At 38.1% G+C, this 20,902-nt stretch overlaps 1 protein-coding gene across 2 annotated transcripts in view; it reads left to right on the top strand.

Annotated features, from left to right (window-relative positions):
• Positions 1-19,920, top strand: part of LOC113531926 (fatty acid-binding protein, brain) — a 33,373-nt gene extending 13,453 nt beyond the window's left edge. The window contains exons 2-6 of one of the 2 annotated variants that reach the window (XR_008305295.1): positions 14,066-14,237; positions 16,782-18,061; positions 18,169-18,341; positions 19,180-19,281; positions 19,375-19,910. Coding sequence is in view for 1 of the 2 variants with exons in the window: in XM_034313824.2 (XP_034169715.1) it covers positions 17,992-18,061; positions 18,169-18,341; positions 19,180-19,281; positions 19,375-19,425 (396 nt within the window). In the remaining variant the exon portion in view is untranslated. Of the gene's footprint in view, positions 1-14,065; positions 14,238-16,781; positions 18,062-18,168; positions 18,342-19,179; positions 19,282-19,374 lie in introns of those variants that run through there. The other variant, XM_034313824.2, reaches the window with a different exon arrangement.
• Positions 19,921-20,902: the final 982 nt, after the last annotated feature.

Genomic DNA, 20,902 nt, shown 5'->3' with positions numbered 1-20,902 from the left:
GTGAGGGCTAACATATGCTGCCAGCCTCTGCATTTTCTTTTTTGCTGCTTATGCAATGTCATAGCTAATCATGCTTGGAAGAGAGAACTAATGACTAATGACTTTCATATACCCAACTCACAGACTCCTGCAATGTCGTTGACAGGATAGAGGAATTCCACAGCAAGGTTTGCTCTCTTGGGCCACTGGCCATTGATGTCTATGGCACTGTTGGTATTTGAACTTGAGATCTTGATGATATGGAGAATGCTAAATTGTTACTCTACCCTGGAGCTCAACAACTAAGGTTCAGATGCTGGGCCCTCAGTCACACGAAGTGCTTGGCTTACATTATGTCATTCTCTATCAGGTACACAATTCCTTCTTAAATTTATATCACTACATAATCTGCCTCCCTGTATCTGTCTGAGCTTTTGAACACTTGCACCGCAGCTTGCACATTAAGGTCCTGCAGTATGGGTCTACTGGCGGCAGTGGTGGCTGAATGGTTAAATGCTGCTGCTGCTGCTGCTGTTGGACATTCGAGCAAGGCCCTTAACCACATCTGCTCTAGGGTTACTGTATCATGGCTGACCCTGTGCTCTTACTCCAGCTTCCTAGCAAGCTGGGATGTGCAAAAAACTGTATTTCATTGGCTCTATACTTGTACTCTGCACAATAACAATACAGTTGAACCTAACTAAAAGTAACCCATATCTGCTTTTAAATTGAATGCTTGGGTCCCTTGAACCGCTGTGCACATATTGTACACATTGATTTCTTAGGCAACTGTTTTGAACTTTACTCGATTTGAATAGATTCCAGTTTTTCAGTTTTGCTCGTATCAATTCCTCAAATATCAAGTAAATCAACAATCTCCACTAAAATCACCACTGTTGTTGTCATACATTGTTGTTTTGCCACACTTCTGATGTTGGATGCTGACGACCAGATATGTATCTGATTTAGGACCACATATGAAAGTGGTTCAGGTTTGATTTGAACAGATCAGATTTTCGTGTCCACACAGTCCTGAAAAATTCAGATCTGTGTCACATTCAGGCAGAAAAATGGATCTGTGTCATCTGGTAATGTGCAGCCGTAAAGGAGAAAAATCACAGCAATAGAGACTGGTTTATGTTTGTTTGAAGAGTGTTGTTTGGTTGTCAGGTAGTTGTTATTATTGGGGTTGCCAGGGTCTTTTTATAGGTTGCATTGGTAGGATACACTCTATGCTTAATAGCCATGAAATGATTTCATGGTGCCATGATCACTGAGTGATGGTTTGCTCATTGCAGAGTACAACATGAGGTCTGAAAGTACAGTTGTTAGGTGTTAAGAAACAGTTTTAACATTGATTTGGTGCTGAGCAGAAGTGACAAAATGGAAAACCAAGAATAAGTCTAGAAAATCATGATAAAATTACTTTGTAAATTGTTGTGTTGGCAGAGGAAGGAGATTCACAATGAGAAATTGCTTGTATTGAATTGTGATGGTTTTAGTCAGAGGACTGTGAGTGGCATGCTGAAGAAACAAACAGAGAGTGAGTCAGTGAAGAACAAAGATATTCCTGGAGGGAAAAGAAAGACCACTACAAGACAGAACAGTCTTTTTTGGTCAGAAAATTGAGAGAGGACAGGATGATCGCAAGTCAAGAGGGAAACCAAAGCTTAAGCAGCAAACAAACAAGCTAGAAAATATTTTGCCAGAAAACTTTTTTGCCTGGATTAGTGATGAATCCAACTTTCTTCACCATAGAATTCATGGTCGAGTCTATGTGAGGAGAATGCTAGAAGAAGAGCTTAAGCACTCAGGCCACTGTAAATCATGGAGGGGGTGGGATTACGGTCTAGGTATGCATCACAACCAAATGTGTTTTATCTTTGACAAAAGTAGATGTTAGGTATGCTTATATTGAATTACTGGTGGACTTCCTGTTCCCAACTGTCCGCCATCAGTCATCAAGTGAGGGTATTGTTTGACGAGGAGGAAATTGAGATTATAAAGGAATGAATGACAATTAAGAAAAGGCCACATCACTGAGAAACCCTACACATTCCTATAAATGTGTACACCATGAAATATAAATATCATTATTTTTCAGATTTTGGAAATTGGTTATATTAACCATTCATGTTCTAGACATGATCATCCCTAAAAACCAAGCAAGAAGTAGTCTGATGAGAATGACTGACAAAATGGCTGATTGCAACTTTAAAGAAGCTGTAGGTCTAAATGGCAAAGACTACAAATGCAAAGAATACAATTGCAACAACATTCTTAAGTTCTCCACAAATCTGGCCTGCTTGACAGCTTCTAAAAAAAGCCACATCACCCAAAACAAGAAGATTAAAAACTATTCGTGCTATCTTTCTGTTTTAGTCTCTTCATTTCCCTAGACACGCTACTTTTCATATGGGCACTGGGATGGAAGAGAAGATGCATGGAGAAAAATTTAATATGACAATGACCTCAAACACGCTGCAAATTATGGTGGCCGTAATTCAAACAAAAGGTGCTTCCACCAGTTATTACCACAGGAGTGTGGTGCATTATCTGACCCAATTTTCTACTTTGTTTTTGTAGACAAAGCTCCACCTGCAATCCAAAGAGTGTCTATGTATCCTGCTCACAAGGTTGTACGCTGATTGGCCGTCAGCACTTCCACTTATGTGCACATAGTGCACCAGCTTCCAATAGGCAAACAAAATTTTGAACACGCTAAAATGACTCCAACTTTAAATCTTATTTCACTGTACTATAATGTATACGTGACAAATAAAGGATTTCGTCTTCTTCTATGGACTACCCCTAGGTATGGACTATGGAGTACCTATAGGTTTTCGCTGGTTTAGTATACAGTATGCTTTTGGTGCTAATATGTTTTGTGAATTACAGAAAAAATTTGAAGTCTTAATATTGGGATTAAGAGTTTCCTCTAAATTGGTCAGTTAGGAGATACATTTAGCCTTAAGATCCCTGAATACACCCCATGGTTCACAGCTTCGACTCATCCCATCTAGCAGATGCATAAATGCACCAGTTGTCTCTATTTCTGTATGTTAATTACAGTATAGAACACATGAAGACAGATTTGCATTGCATTGCAGATGGATTAACTCTGGACACTGAAATCATCATATGTCGAAGTATGACAGGAGCTACAATTATCATCCTCTTCAACAAAGTTCTGGAGCTGGAGCTAAACCAACTGCTTATTAGCAATATCCAAGCTCACTTCTGCTCAGGTGAATCTGGGCTGCAAACGTTAATTACATTTCATATGGTAATGTGGCATAATTATAAATTCAGAAAATCTTTCTGATTATAGCTTTTCTGTGTACGCAAAGGAAAGAATGTGCATTTTTAAAACACCTTTAATATCAAATGTTGGATACAAATGCATTTTGGGCCATTAACTGCACCGTGGCCCGATTAAATTGAACATCCAAGCACAAATAGTAATAAATATTCAAATTACACTACCAATTAGAAAATAATAATAATAATAATGAAGTACTGGTTTGGAATTCCAGCAAACTTGAGTTGCTTATTCTGGATCATCTTTGTTACCCTGACACCTTGTGGTTGAAAATGGCTGATTTAGAATTATGTCAAGTTAATTAGAGCAATGTTTAAAGATTTGTCTAGTTCTTTACACTAGATATTAAACTGTGGTTCTTTGTGTTTAGTTGCCTTTTGAAATTGCATGAGCAGCATTTAAAAAAAAAAAAAAAAAAAATTCTGGTCTGACTATTGTGTGTTTGAATTTTCACTGAATGGTAGCTGTTGTATGCTAGTACAGGATTAGGAAATGGCAATAAATAAAATTAGGAGACTAATGGACTAAATTGCAAAAGAAACAAGTACAAAATCAGCTAAATACACATAGGAATAGTCTACATGAAATGACCGCAAATCTCTTGCCATTCTTGACCGATTTTGCTTCAGGAATTAGGGACCAGGTGAGATTTATAAATATCAGATATAGACAGATTAGATATGCTTTGCAGATTATCTTTGTAATGCTCGACCTTTCAAAAGACTGCTTTTATTAATGACTTTCGGCAACATTAATCACACTAAAAAACCTGTTACAAACAGACAAATACTGTAAATTCTATTTTATGTCATGGACAGCTGTAAAAAAGCTTTTCACTACACGTTGTACTGTGTATGGTTGTGTGTGTGACCAATAAAATTTGAATTTGAATTTAAGACAAGAAGCGATGTCTGCAATGTATGCAAGCTCCCTCCACTGATCTATCTCTGTGTGCCTCATGGTCCGCACTCATGGGACTAGTGATTTGAACAGCTCAGGTTCTCAGTGTTAGGGTGACATTTACACAGCATCATGGCTTAAACCTTCCTTTTGAACTTGGCATACAAACCAAAATGAAAAGAAAGGAAAAAATAGGCACCACTTAAGGTACTATTTTGATGGCTACTTTTTCATGAGCAGCTTTTTCATGTAATAGTGAGAGCTATTAAGACCCAAGGTTTTCCTCTGTAACTTTAAGGGCAGCAAAGCGGGAAAGAGACATACAATGTACAAGATTAGATTTGAATGATTGGGGGCTTCTAGATTTTTTTTTTTTTTTGGTATCTATTGGCTGAAAGAGATGACCAAGATCTCCTACTTGGTCCTCAGAGTGGAGATGATTCACTGAGCACTGCCTTTTTTATCCTTCCCAGTCTACACAAATGCTAAAAAAAGCATAAGGGCCTAATTTTCATCTTAATAATGATAGATTGTTCTCTTTGCTACTTTGTTTCATATCAAAATATCCTTTTAATATACATTCAGTGAGCACTCATGGTCTTGAAGTGGTGCCTCATTAGGAAAATTAGCATAAATATTGCTTTCTAAATCAGCATTAAGTGCAGTTAGGCTATTGTGATTCTTTTGATCTATCTATTCTTTTTGAATAATAGTAATAGATAGTCAAGTCACATTTTATCCACAATCTATCTACATGTTGTCTACTTACGCGGAGCTTCTATGGTCCCGCGTAAAGGTTGTCAGGTTCTGTAACAGTACAGATAAATGCACTTTATACACCTAAATCAGCTTTTTCAACATTCATGTGTCTGAGGTTTTTTAGTAAACTTATTAAATGATGCCTGACAAAATATGAGTGCAGGTTTCCTGTGTCAGCAGTGCTGTTTTTGACATGTGCTCTGGTTACAGACACACTCACACACACACACACACACACAGGGAGAAAGAGAAAGAGAAAGAGAGAGAAATTGCTGGACCTGCAGGTAATGAATGAAGATGAGGCAGGCAGGATGATTCTCCCTGAAAAACAATGAAGAGTGCGTAGCTCCCAGTAAAGCCTACGCTGAGCCTTTAAAGAGCTCTTCTTTAGTGTACAGGAGCACAAGCTGAGATATGTCAGGATTGATTAGTTTCAGGAGCTTTGTTACATGATAGTGTTTCAGAGCTTAGGGACATACCAATAGACTTTGTTAAGTCATTCTAAATTAGGGTGCACGTTGATTTTAATGCCATATGATCCCTGCAGGGGCGCAGAGTTAAACCTGAGTGGTGTAATGCTGGCGCCATTAACTCATGCATTTAGTGGAGGTCTTCCAGAAATAGCTCTGGCTCTCTCAATATAGCTCTGCTTAACTGATGAGCCTTGATTAAATTCTAGATTTTTCTCCTTCCAGGAGGTGATTATATGCTTGGGATGAAGAACCATCTGTTGAATGATTAACAAGTTTTCACTCCCAGCTAATACAGATATTAATACTAATGCCATGCACACACGAGTCCTGTTGTAGACAGAGAGATGTTTTGTAAGTATGTATTATAATCTAGTGGCTTTTTAGTGGAGATTACTGTATTACAGCAGAAAAACGGTTACATAGGCATATTTGTTTTCTGCTGTTACAATGGTCTGTCCCATCTCAGATTGATGCCTGAATTGTTCCGACCCCAGGGCTTTCATGACAGTATGGAAGACCGATTCCTGTTCCAAATTCTCTAAGCTTCAGAATAATAACACACTACATACTATTACTGCCACAACTACTACCACTACTAATACGACTACTATTATCATTACTACTACTACTATTATTATTATTATTATTGTTATTATTATTATAGACTTTACCAGACTGTGTCTCAGGGGCAGGTGAGATGAGCTTCTGTATTCAAATAACTATAAAAATATTTTTAAAAAATAATATAAAAATATTATAAATATATTTTGTACATATTGTGCTTTTTGTAAATGTATACTGTTGTTATTCTGCTCTTTGGAAATCTTGGGTGGGTGCAGTGATGCAGTAAAAGCCATCTCTTTGACATCTTTTGTACATTGTACAACAAAAAAGTATTGAATTTAATTTGGTTTGCTACCTGAAGTCAGATACAGTAAATTGATTTAAGATTTACAGTAGCTGAGGCAGATAGCACACATTCTTACTTAGATACCAATCAAATGACCAAAGCAGAATATACTGCAAAACAATATATACAAATTTCAGAGAATATACAGTATACAACTATTTTTATATACAAGTTTTTTGTTTATCTTGATCTGTATTAGATTTCCTGACTAATTATTTTAAAACTGCAGTGCCTCAAGCTGTTTTGTGATATTGGCTCTGTACTCTAGCACACTAAAATTAAAAGCAAACTATGATAGAAATTAAAGGAATATGTTGAGTTTGGGTTAACCTTGATGAAACTTTTTGGAAAATGATAGTTTCTTACTTTCTGTGTTTGCTACATGATCAGTTTATGCATAAGAGAAATAACCACACTTGTCAGAGAGACAGTCAGTATATGTGGCAAAACATTAGGTGAGCTTAGCAATAACTTGGAAGAGAACAAAATACCGTATTAGTGTTTGACCCAAAAGTAAGTACAAATGGATTCTGAAGGGTCCAGATGCATTTCAATTTCTTAGATCAAACCACATCTTAATACCAAGTACATGGTGATACATCTTGCTGCAGAACCCAATACTGCTATCACATGTTTCAAGGCCAATTTTTATGACTGGCCAAATTGGTTACCCAATCTGAAACTGACTGAATAAACTTTCCTTAACTGGGGTCTCAGTTATAAACTGCCATACGGATAGTTTTGTGTGTAAACTGTGCATGCGCATGTTGTTATGCACAAAATGTGATGTGCCGAGTTTTACTTGTGCATGAGGATGTGCATATATTTTTGCAAACACCTAGTGGTAAAAAAGTGCAGTAGTGTTTGCCCAGTGCAGTTTTATTTTAGCTGTATTCTACAGGTTTTAGCTATGGGCAGGTTTCAAAGAGAAATTGGAGGTCTGGCATTTCTGAATCAAATACGAGTTAAATAATGACATGTCTTACCTTACCTTCAATACATTGCATTTCCAAAACCAGCAGCAGAAAAGACTGCAAAAATGAAGAATTTTCACACCATTGCAGAGTTTCTAAATGTAATTGAGGCAATAAAATGCACGTGTACTCATAAAAAATTTTAAAATCACATTTATTTTTTTATTAGACAAACTACTAGTAAAACAGCCAAATAAACAATTTCTATTTTGTTCTACTTCGTGCAACAGTATCTCTGCTTCATTGTCTGTGAAGTTCATCTTCTTACTGTTTGGCATGCTCAATGTCATCCGTAACAAGCAGTGCCATGAGCTGATTGCTTGGCTTCTAAAGGGAACATGTCTAATATACATGGCAATTTGCAGCTTTTCTTTATGCAGATGACTGTGGCTATGCATGAGCACATCAATTTCAAATGTTTGGGATTTCTCAGCAGCCATTACGTACAGCTGTGTGTATGCACATGCGATAAATACCAATTTTCTTGTGTGTACTGGTGGTTCTTGCACAAAAATTTAGAACTTATTCTATTCACGCTTTGATAAATGAGACCCTGGAAGTGAAGACTTAAAACAAAAAGCCCTTAAAAAATGTTTAATGGGTTGTAGACCAAATACACTAATATTTTCCATAAAAAATAATTGTTTCCCAAAGAAATTATTTGTCAGTCAAATCATAGCCTCAGACGTGATCACTTAATTCACGGCAACATGAATATAACTAGAATCAGCCCTTTTGAAGGGTACTTATTTTAGATAAAGTTATGCATTTGCTTTAAAATCAAACTTAGAATTTAACCAAACTTGATTATTTCAATGAAAAGAATATTTATGTAACCACATATGGTATATTATGTGATTAATACCATCTGATACATATACACAACTCTTCCTGTGCAATTTACAATAACACTAAAGGCATTGAGATGCAAAATACTTGGAAAACCTGGATTCATAACATGAAAGATTCAATTTTAATGCTGGTTTGTACAAATGAAAAGCATAGCCTCAACACCTAAAGAAGCACCTAAATACAGTACATAAATGTGTTACCAATAAAGGCCAGTGCAGAGAAATACAAAGAAGTGCTATACTCCTGTACATTATATGAACTGTTTCAGTAGGAAAGGAGACACAAGGCCATTCAGAACGTAAAATCTTGCCTCATGAGCAGAAGCAGATATCAAGTGCCCTGAAGTATACTGCTCAAAAAAATTCACACGAAAGTCACACATTGGATCTTGATGAACAAAATATTCAAGTTGAAAATCTTTACTTATATACATTGTGTAATTTGTTGAGAACAAAATAATGTCACAATGATCAGTGGAAGCCAAAGTCATCAGCACACTGAGGGCTGGATTCAAAATCACACCGAAAATCAAAGTAAAAAATTGAAATTACAGGCTGATCCAACTTGCATGAATTTTATCATGGCAAATCATAATGTAAGTCAGTGGGGTGTATGGCCCCCACGTGCCTGTATGCACTCCTGACAATGTCTGGGCATGCTCCTGATGAGATGGCAGAGGGTGTCCTGGTGGATCTCCTGCCAGACCTGGATCAGGGCATCAGTGAGCTCCTGGACAGTCAGTGGTACTACTTGGTGGCTTAATACATAACGTCCCATAGGTCCTCAATTGGATTCAGGTCTGGGGAACGTGAGGGCCAGTCAATGGCATCAATGCCTTCGTCATCCAGAAACTGCCTACACACACTGGCCACATGAGGCCGGGCATTGTCATGCACTAGGAGGACCCCAGGGCCCACTGCACCAGCATGAGGTCTGACAATGGCTCTGAGGATTTCATCCTGGTACCTAACAGCAGTAAGGGTACTGTTTGTTAGCACGTGGAGGTCTGTGCGAACCTCCAAGGATATTCCTCCCCAGACCATCACTGACCCACCGCCAAACCGGTCATGCTGGATGATGCTGCAGTCAGCATAACATTTCCCACGGCATTTCCAGACTCTTTCACGTCTGTCACATATGCTCAGTGTGAACCTGCTCTCATCCGTGAAGAGAACGGGGTACAAATGGCGGACCTGCCAATTCTGGTGTTCTCTGGCAAATGCCAATCTAGCTGCACGGTGCTGGGCTGTGAGCACAGGTCCCAGGACATTGGGCCCTCATGCCACCCTCATGGAGTCTGTTTCTGACAGTTTGGCCAGAAACATGCACACCAGTAGCCTGCTGGAGGTCATTTTGTAGGGTTCTGGCAGTGCTCCTCCTGTTCCTGTTTGCACAAAGGAGCAGATACCAGTCCTGCTGCTGGGTTGTTGCCCTTCTACGGCCCTGTCCAGCTCTCCTCATGTAACGGCCCATCTCCCGGTATCTCCTCCATGCTCTTGAAAAGAATAAATAAAAAAACTGAGTTGGTGTACAGGTGGTATGTAGATAATGTGGTGCAGAGTTTTTAAGTCTGGAATGCAAGGACAAGAGTTTAGAATTTTACTGCAAAAGAGATTTTTTTTTCTTTAAAAGAAAGATGATTAAATGATCTCACTGGAGAAAACACAAGAGAAAATGTTTGAAGGTCATGAACCAGGCAAGCCGCAACACTCTAAATCTTGTCATTGAACAGATAAACAGACAAAGGAAGACAAATAGAGAGTTGCAAATAGAGAGACAAATAGAGATGTCTGGGGATAATTAGAGCCTGTATGAGCATTTGCGCAGGTTCACTAGTTAGAAATGGTTGTATTTGTTGATACTGGTTTGAAGAAATTTGTGAGCATCTTGCAGAACAAGCCACAGATCTTCTGACTTTGACTGTCGCACTTGCTTCATTATTTTTGCAGCAAAACCCAGCAGCCTTCATTATGTTTTTTTCTTTACTGACATGCAAACATTTTTCTGTAACATTTAATTTTGTGCTGGAAAACTAATGTTTGACAATCTAAAATGTTTTTGTGCTGACTGGATAAATGTAGAAGTCATACAATAAAGTTTGTACTAAAAAAATGGGGTGCCTAAGACTTTTGCACAGTACTGTACCTTTGTGGAAGAGTAATGATTTATATTCCCATTATCCGGTGTCATCCAGAAGAAGATGAGTTCCCTTTTGTTTCTTGTTCCTGGAGTTTTTCCTTGCTACTATTGCTTGTTTATTGGGGATCTAAGCCTACATCCATTACATCCTGTAAAGCTGCTTTGTGACAATGTCTTTTAACAAATGTACTATACAAAGAAATTGAATTGAATTGAATAATAATATAGACATGGTGAAAACAGATGAATGCTTAGCTCTCAGTGTGAGAATCAAGTATCTAATGATTCGCAGTAGCAAAGGCAGCTAGCAAGTCAAAAATCTAAGGACATTGAGGACAGAGTTTTCCAAATATTTCATAGAATAGCGCCTTAGTGACTGGGGTCTGTAGACCACTTGCCTTGTATCCAGATGAAATGGATGGAGGGAAACAGGTCTGTACTTAGCAATATAATTGGGCTTCTTGGGCCGAAGTGTGACTGGAGCAGTCTTGAAAAGGAAGTGGAGCAGAATGTTTAATAGTGATACATTTAACAGCTAGGAGGCTGGAGTGAATTCTGCCTCACTTTGAATAAATTGTCTGCCAAACAAATACATGTAAATCTAAATTTATTTGATTAGAAAAGTGCCTCTGGGAAATTTGGAAGACTGTGGAACGTTTGCCACATCAGGTTTCTCACACAAATGCACTACGAAAAACCAGCAAACTGAAAATGAATCTACAAATCTGTCTTCCTGTCTATCTATCTGTCAATCATCTTCACTAATAATGTGCCCCTTTCATCTGACTCCATTAGCTCCTTGCTAACCGACAGCTCCTTGCTATCCCGCACTTGTAATGGCTGTTTGAGTAAAAAAGGAATGTCTAGTATTCAGCATGGTGGCACAGATTCAAGATCCTTGGTTTGATCCTGAGCTCAGGTTACCAGTTATGCCGAGTTTCACATGTTCACAAAACCGTGGTGTGTGAATGTGTATGTTCATGGTGCTCTGTAATAGACTTCCATCCCATCCAGGATGTATTCTCTCCTTATGTCAGGTGTTCCCAGGATCCACCGTGACCCTGACCAAGATATAGGGGTTACTGAAGATGAGTGTATGAATAGTCTTCAGACCCCAGTCCACAAAATGTATTCTCTGGAAAATATCACTTATAATTATGGATGGGTTCCATTTTGAGTCTGGTTCCTCGTAAGGTTTCTTCCTCAAGTCATCTCAGGGAGTTTTTTCCTCACCACTGTTGCCTCTGGCTTGCTCAATAGGGATCTAAATCTACATCCGCTTTGTGACAACGTCTACTGTTAAAAGCACTATACAGATAAAAATGAATTGAATAATTGTTTTAATTGCTTTATTTTGTATATTGTACATGCATTAACAGAACTTTCTAACTTTAGACATGTTTTAATTAAAAAATGGATTCTAGTAGATGTACTTCTGTATACCTATCTCGTACAGCTTCCTAAAATATAAAGATGTAATACATTCAAAATGATAGATCTGTTTATATACACATAACATTGCTTTAATAAGCTACTAATCATTATATCTTGCAGCATAGTGATACTCTGTTGGAAAACAACTCGCACTCATCCTTTTTCCCCAACATGGAGGGAGTTTTCATTCATTCTTAGTATTTTGTTAGTAGGATCACATTTCACACCTCTATCGTTTCACTGGCAGTAATGTCTCATTTACATTAAACTGAAATTCTTAAATTTTTATCCAGTGTGACCTTCTACTTACAGTGCCTTCCAGAATTATTGGCACCCTTCATGAAAATGCACAAAAATTAATACATAAAAATAATAACATGCAATAATTTATATTTTGAGAGCTCAGACATACAGAGACATACAGAGACAAGAGTTTCATTTAAAAGTATTGATTTTTTTTTTCTACAAAACACTGGTTTAAAAATTATCTGCACGTTTACAGTTAACATTTTGTGATTCCTGACCTGGAAAGAAAAACAGCACTGAGTCTCTTCCAGTAATGACTAACAAGGCTGGAGATTCTGGTCCACTCCTCCATGAAGAACATTTTAAACTGTTATATATTCTTAGATTTGTGCAGATGGACCACAGGGTTTCAGCAAATCCAGAAACTGAGATAGTCTTTGAAAAACACTAATTTTATTGACCATTTCTGGGTTGATTTGGAAGTATATTTGGCTGACCATCTTGCTGAAAACTCTATCTATGGGCAGGTCTGAACCTCCTGGCAGAGGCAACAAGGTTTTGGGTTGAAATATCCTGGTACTTATAGCCCCAAAGCATCAATGACCCACCACCATATTGTGCAGTGTGTTGCCAAACATGCTGATAATGCATGAGCAAACAGTTTGATTTTGGTCTCATCTGACCACAACATGATGCTAATTAAATTAATGACAGTGCTATTGCCACTGTTTTGTGAGATTCGCTCAGGAAGAGCTTCTTTCTTGCAACACTTCCAAACAGCTTGTTATTATAAAAGTGGTGTTTAACAGTTCATTTAGGATCTGTACAAAGACAAGAATGAACTAAAGTGTGCAATTATAAAACTGTGATATCTGGGATCTTTTTATTTTTTTTTAAACCTTCCTTCATCATCTTCACCAGTGTGTGGGGTGACAGTGTGCTTATGAGTCCAAACTCTTTCAGACATTTGGAACTTTTTGTTATGGCCCTAATTGTGTTAAAATTGTATTTTTATATCCATTACCTGACTTGTTAAGGTCTCTTCTGTGTTAATAGTTCTTTGCTTTTCCCATGGTAATGAATGGCAATGCAATTTTACATGTGCGCAACCTCATATTTATTCCCTAGAGAAACAACTCACGGCTAAATAGTTCCTGGGGACTGAAAGCAAATGAAAAATAATGTTTTTTTTTTCAAGAATGACAATTTGTTTATATTTATTTAATATATTCCTTGGGGTGTCAATACATATATATTTTTGAGAAGAATTTGTCTTTAAAAGAGTAGTATTAATAGATAGATAGATAGATAGATAGTAGTACTGGTCTTGACAACTTACAGTAAGACTCAGTCTTGACTTGAGCTCAGCTAGTCCTGGATTTAGACTTGGCTTGGAATCAAATATGGCGGTCTTGACTACAGCTCTACTAATCAGATGTGCGAGCATTGATAAGAAAATCCTATGAGGCAGAGAGATAAAACAAAAACCCTGGAGTATAATAGTTATTTTTTTTCCAGATGTGAGCCAAGCAACATTAAGAAAACAGTGAGGCAAATATCCAGTGGGTCTGCTACTTAATAATTAGCAGATCCTCCATTTTTATCCACCAAACAGACCATGCCCACTTGTTTTCATTTGGCTCACAAGACCGAGCCTTGTGAATTCACAGGTCAAAGTTCAACTAGATAAAATGGGCACAAAAAGCAAAAGTAACCATAACCAGAAGCTAATTCATCTTTACATCCCATGTCAATTCACTTTCAGTTAATTGGCTTTTCTGCCAGGTGATTTTTATTCACAGTAGATATGACTGCCACTTTACCTGAGAAATCTCAAAAATTTCAGGTGTCTACCAGATGGCCATAGCAAAGAGTCAAAAATCGTAAATGCTATAGATGTTGGCACCTCTGACTAATTACAGTACTGTGTATTACTGCCTATGTACTATATAGGATTATTTGTCATATATATATATATATATATATATATATATATATATATATATATATATATATATATACATATATGAAAGCATTCCATGAAAGAATAAACGAAATACTGTCTTATATCTTGCAGATGATAATGTGAAATGCAAGAGCAGAGATGACTGATGTGGAGACTGTTGTCACTGACTTCGCTGCCACAGGAAGGACTGGCCGACGAAACGCCATGCCAGATATTTTAGGTTCCAACGCAGGAACCGAAGCGGCAGACCTTCCAAACAAATTAGCTGATCTTGCTGTTGGAGGTACTTTACTACTGTTGTCACACTAATGTTTCTGAAAGTTAGAGAGATAAAGACAGATAAAGATATTAGAGATACAATTTGCAGAGAGTGGTTTTGTTTTTCATTGTTATCTCTTATTATGGGGCTGTCTGCAATGTAGGGTACCAGACCATACAGTCAATATGGCAGAAATTTTTTGTGTGTGTCTTTACAAAGTAAAATATGTTCACTGAAAAGCAAAAGTAAATGTGAAAGAGAATAAAGAGCCCTTTTGAGTTGTCCCCAGCTAAAAAGTTGTCAGTGCCAAAACCTGAGGACAACGACTTAGGAAGATCCGCTGTCATGGAGTCCTCACCACTGGCCACAGTGCTACCAAGCCCTGCTCTGGGTCCAGGTGGAGGACCAGCAGGCCGTGGCCATGCCCCATATCACAATGGAGAAGATGGATGAGTTTGTGGAACTTTTCAAGCGTGCCGCAGAAGCATGGGGCAGGCCCGACTCTCAGTAGGCGGCCCACCTGCTGCCGCTATTATTGGGGGAAGCCCAGACAATAGCAGCCCAACAGTTTCCGGTTCAGAACCTGCTGGAGTACCCAGACCTGAAGCAGGCAATATTGCAAAGGGTCGGCTGCACCCTTCCACTTGCTGATGCTCAGCGAGCTTGGCGGCATGTTCACATTTGCCCAACAGCTCTGAGACACCTGTCGAAGGTGGATGCTGGCAGAGGAAGAAGGCACCGAAGAAGTAGTCGATCTCGTGATGCTGGAGCAGTTTGCCACCTGACTACCGGTATGGACAGCGGAAGGGTCCAGTGCCACCGTCTGGCATTGCTAGACTAGGTGGTCCAGCTGGCAGAAGACGACTTAGCGGTGTATCTGGGGGCAGGCAAGTCGCTCCGTCCCCCCTCCATCTCTATCTCTCACTCTCGTACTTCCCCTCTTTCTCCCCTCCCTCCCCTGTCCCTGCACCATGGAAACGGGGACCATTTCCCCTGAAGCCAGTTCCCCAAACACGTGTTTTCCCTCCCTCTCTATGATATCTTGGGGATTAAACCGATTCACACCAGCATTTACCATCCTCAGACGGATGGACTGGTCGAACGGTTTAATCAAACGCTTAAGAATATGATTTGTAGGTTTTATGATTTGTGATGTATGATTTGGAATTGGGATAAGTGGCTAGAGCCCCTGTTATTTGCAGTTCAAGAGGTCCCACAAGCTTCCATGGCGTTTTCCCCATTTGAATTATTGTACGGGCGAAAGCCTCACAGCGTCCTAGATGTCATTAGGGAAAATTGGGAGGAGGGGCCTTCTAACAGTAACAATGAAATTCAATATGTTCTGGACCTGAGGACAAAACTCCACACATTGAGTCACCTAACACAGGATAATTTGCATCAGTCCCAACTGTATGGCAGGGGTACTCAGCTATGGAAAATTTCCCAGGGAGATAAAGTGCTTGTATTATAACCCACATCGAGCTCCAAATTACTTGCCAAGTGGCAAGGACCCTTCGAGGTCACACGGCAGATTTACAGATGGTTGTTCCGGATAGGTAGGAGCTAGGACTGGAGGTAAATCTAAAAATGGTGGCTTAATTCACCCTGGTCCCTTGTGGAGATCACCTCTCACCACCATAACCCATTACTAGCCATGGAGGTTGCCAAGTTGCAGGTGGGGTTTTTCGCTATGTTCTCGCCTCTACCTGGTTGCACTAATCTTATAGAACACCACATTGAGACACCCCCAGGGGTGGTGGTACACAGCTGCCTCTATCATTTGCCCGAGCACAAAAAACAGGTCGTTCGGGAGGAGCTCATGGCCATGCTCAGTATGGGTGTAATCAGAGAGTCCCACAGTGACTGGTCCAGTCCGGTGGTCTTGGTTCCCAAGTCAGATGGCTCTGTCTGGTTGTGTGTGGACTTTAGAAAATCAATGCAGTGTGTAAATTTGCCTGAAATGTCCTGAGATCTCTGAGACTCACAGCAAAACCAAAGAAGTATGGTACCTGGGCTTCCACTTGCCAGATCCAGTCCAGTGGACAGAGTCGTGCCAGCAGGCTTTTATTCAAGTAAAGTGTTAGAGTGTTAAGGATTACACACCTGTGCAGAAATTGGCTTATGAGTGTTCTGGGATGCAGTGAGTGACAGCATGGATAAAGAGCATGATCGAAAAGGAGTATCTAGCCATCAAATGGGCAGTCATCACCCTCTGATACTATATGTTGGGACAGGCCTTCAAACTTCGGACTACGCCCTGTTCTAATGGCTCCACTGCATGAAGGGTGCCAATGCGCCGATCACTAGTTGGTAACTTGCAGTTCAGCCGTTTAAGTTCTAGGTGGTCCACAGGCTGGGGCCTGTCTGATTGTATAGGGTGTGTGTGCATACCAAGGCATGCTGTTCTTGGAAAATAATCAACACGGCATTGGTGTAATGTGGCCCGACGTGTTTTAGAGGTGTTTGCACCTCTGCTAAAGTTTTCACCACCAGCTTATATCATTGTGCAAAGACATGTTACAGTTTTGTTACAGTGTTACATATCTGCCCATGGTATACGTTTCACAGATGATGCTGAGCAAGGAGGAGAAGGCTCATCCTCCACTGACACGGCCAAGGACACTGCAGGGGGAAAGGACCAGGCAGAGGGAACATAACTTAACCCATTACAGCCTGAACCAAACTGAACAGCAAAGTTAACAGAGACAGCACCACAAACAATCTCTCCTTTTGCCTCCATGACCAAACTACTGTTATGGTTGCAGTCTGTGCTATGCAAGATCAGCTTCACTGGAAGGTATTACTCTGATGTAGGCTGATGGAGCAGCACACCCAGCTTCTCTTGGAAATCCTTCTGTTTTGACAGAGTCAATAAATTACCCACCTTTGTGATGTTCATGTGGCACAAAGAATAATGGCTTCTGTATGTCGTAGAGAGAACCATATGACATTATTTTCCTAGTTTAAAAAAGGACCACTTGGTTTATTTTTTTTAATTGTCACTAAACTAAAAGAATGTCTAGTTTATATACAAAAATAGCATTCCATTTGGTTATGTAAGTATAATTTAAACCGTAAGAATGTGGTTGGTCATCTATTATGTGATTTTTATTTTCTATGAATATATATTGTACACTTTTTCTGAGTGCTTTTTGTCAAAGTCAAAATGAGTAAATATGGAACTGTCATTTATGTATCTTGGCTTTTTATTGTCCTTATCAACGGCTGTTGAATGTTACACTTCATGTCATTGTATTGCAAGTACTGTAGGCATCAATTTTCACTGATGTGGTGATGACGACTTTATTTTTTCCTCTGTGCTCTCAAAAGCAAATCAAAAGAAAATCCATTCATGAAGATGGTACATTCGAATTAATCTTTCAATATCATTATGCTTTGCAAAATTAAATGTATTATTTTAACCACATTGTTGTCTGTTGCACCAATGTACCAAATGCTGGCATTCTGTAAAATAAACTCTGTACTTAGTTTTTGTGGCTGTTTCTGTAAAAGCTTTTGCTTCTTTCATCCAAGAGAATCAATCGGTATAGATGTACTCCCATTGTGATTATAAAACTGTTTTGTATTTTTTTTTAGCTTAACCACACAATCATACAAGCAAATCAGATACAGTATGTGAGAATTGCCTAACAGGCTGTAAAAATCTCCTCCCCCTAGATAATGTATAAATAATGGTGTACAGCTGCACAGATTAAACAGGTAAAGTCTGCTTCACCATTTCTGTTCCCTTCAAAATAAAATAGCTTAATAATAAAAAATGGAGGCTTTCATCGGTACTTGGAAACTTATCCAAGATGAGAACTACCATAAGTACCTGAGAGCAATCGGTAAATCTTTTTTTATTAGTTTTCTTTACTCTGTTGGCACATACTCATATCATTTAGAAACTATTTTTTACAAAAATATTTCATGCATTGATTGTATAATGTCACAGGTGCTGAGGAAGAAGTGATTGCTGTTTCAGATGTACTTAAACCAGTTGTTACAGTTTCCCAAGAAGATGACATTGTGGTCATTAAAATACAGAGCAGCATTGGTACTGAAGAGCTCTCATTCAAACTGGGTAGAGCTTTCTACCTTAAGAAAATTGACTGCAGATACTGCAAAGTAAGAACCTATAATCCATTTTAGAAATTGTTATATTTTAGCCTACCTAGGTTCCATCACAACCCTGACCAGGATAAACTGGTTAATGTAGATAAATTAATGAATAATAGAAAAGTTTGTGCATTTTGCATTGTTAAGATGCTACATTCAGCACAGTAGGTCATGGACCATGTTTAGAAACTTCTAGGCAATAAGCGTGCTTGGTCTAATAAGTTAACATTTCTATAGTAACAACTTACACATGGGGTTGTATGGCAGATGCTCCACATAATCAAAAAAAATGTAATCAATGATATAGTGAAGGCTTCTGTGTGGAGATGTTTATATAACATTTTTGGAAGGAGTCTCCACTGTGAGCTCTTTGTAACTGCCAGAGTTTACTTTAAACCTTTAAGTTTTCCACTGCTATTTTGTCAGAAAAAAGAGAGACTGGCTAGGGGACTAACTCTTTACAGCTGCTATAACATAAGTGACAACAGGAGCTAACTTATTTCATGGGTGATTCACAGCATTAAATGTAACTATAAATGGATAAAATGATGTGTCGTTCATTGCTAAAATAAAAATTATAATCTGAAAATTATAATGTAATTGTAGTATAAGACAAATTAAACACTTCAGGATGTGCTGCTTATAGGAATATAATCAGCTTCAGGGTGGTAGCAAGAACTTGTGTGGAGACACATCACAGCACCCCATCATTGATTATTTTCTATAATAGCACACCACCAAATGTTTTATTTCTTACTTGTCTCATTTAGCCATTATTTCCCTATAAATTTGGAACTTGAGTCATTTTTAAAAAATTGCATGAGATAACCACAAGCTCATTTGCTAGGTTGTTGTAGATCTGGAAGGAAACCAACTCATACAGGTGGACAAGTGGGACAATAAAGAATCTACGTCTATCTATGAGGTCAAGGATGGGAAACTGATCAAGGTGAGAACAGGCTGAATTCACTTTTTTTTAAAGATGTATGTGATCAGCTATTTGAAAGATAATAATAGCATATATTTGCATTAAATCTTACAGACAATGACATTTAAGGACATCACAGCAGTGCAAACCTTTACGAGGGTGTAAAAGTTGGATGACCTCCCATCTATTTTGCTAGGACCTTTTTTTTTTTTCAATAGCAGACTGGAAACGTTTCTAAAAGAGGAAACACCTTCAATATCTTGCACTTCATGTGTCCAAATATCCATTATAAACCATTTGAAACAATACTCAATAAAGAATTATGTAAAATATGTTCTTCTCATGCCATTCATTAATTAAAAATGCTATTAGATACACTTGTATAAATTACAGTGTTAGCAGATGCTATTACACAATGTCACACTAGGAGACTGTGGTGGAGTTAGGATAATTCACTATAACTGAAAATCTAAAGACGTCTACTGATGTGGATGAGTATAAATCGTGCAACATGTAGATGACACAAATGAACCATCATCAGCTCAGCATCACCTGAAGATCATATTAGATTTATTACATATAACGTCACAGTTTATACAGGATAAAACGTACAACAGGTGAATTAAATTATTAAGTTACAGAATTCAAACAACAAAGGAATCAGTTAAACAAGAATGTGCTACAAAGTAAGGTTGTAACTATATATATATATATATATATATGAAGACACAGAGGTCCATACCTTGGTAACTTGGAAAGGATTGATGGGTTTTTGCACATACAGTATATACAGGGTTTAGGTATAGAAACCCGTATAGTAGTAGAAACCACATTTTCTTAGGAAATATTGTATGAAACTTTGACATCTTTTTCCAAGACTAGAGTCTTCACCCATCTTCATGTACAATTTACAGTATGAGTGCATTGTCAGTGAAAAAAAGCAGTTGCCAGAAAGTATCTTTGTTATCACGATAAAAATAAAAACCTTCCATTTGGTAATATAAATACAGTTAGTTTAAAGCTTAAAATTGTGATTTATTATCTATTTTCTTTTTTCTTTGAAAAACTGGAAGATATTACTCTGATGTAGGCTGATGGAGCAGCACACTCATCATCTCTTGGAAATCCTTCTGTTTTGACAGAATCAATAAATTACCCACCTTAGTGATGTTCATGTGGCACAAAGAATAATGGCTTCTGTATGTCTTAGAGAGAACCATATGACATTATTTTTCTAGTTTAAAAAGGGACCACTTGATTTATTTTTCTAATTAAACTACATTTGGTTTGTAAGTATAATTTAAACCATAAGAATGTGGTTGAGCACCTATTAAGTGATTTTTATTTTCTATGAATATATATTGTGCACTTTTTCTGAGTGTTTTTTTTTTACTAGGAGACTGTGGTGGAGTTAGGATAATTCACTATAACTGAAAATCTAAAGACTTCTACTGATGTGGATGAGTATAAATCGTGCAACGTGTAGATGACACAAATGAACCATCATCAGATCAGCATCAACTGAAGATCATATTAGATTTATTAGATATAACTTTTTGTCAAAGTTGAAATGAGTAAATATGGAACTGTCATTTATGTATCTTGGCTTGATATTGTCCTTATCAACAGTTGTTGAATGTTA

The sequence above is a fragment of the Pangasianodon hypophthalmus genome, chromosome 19 (assembly GCF_027358585.1).
Source record: "Pangasianodon hypophthalmus isolate fPanHyp1 chromosome 19, fPanHyp1.pri, whole genome shotgun sequence".
Lineage (NCBI taxonomy): Eukaryota > Metazoa > Chordata > Actinopteri > Siluriformes > Pangasiidae > Pangasianodon > Pangasianodon hypophthalmus.
This window is presented reverse-complemented; position numbering and strand designations above follow the sequence as displayed.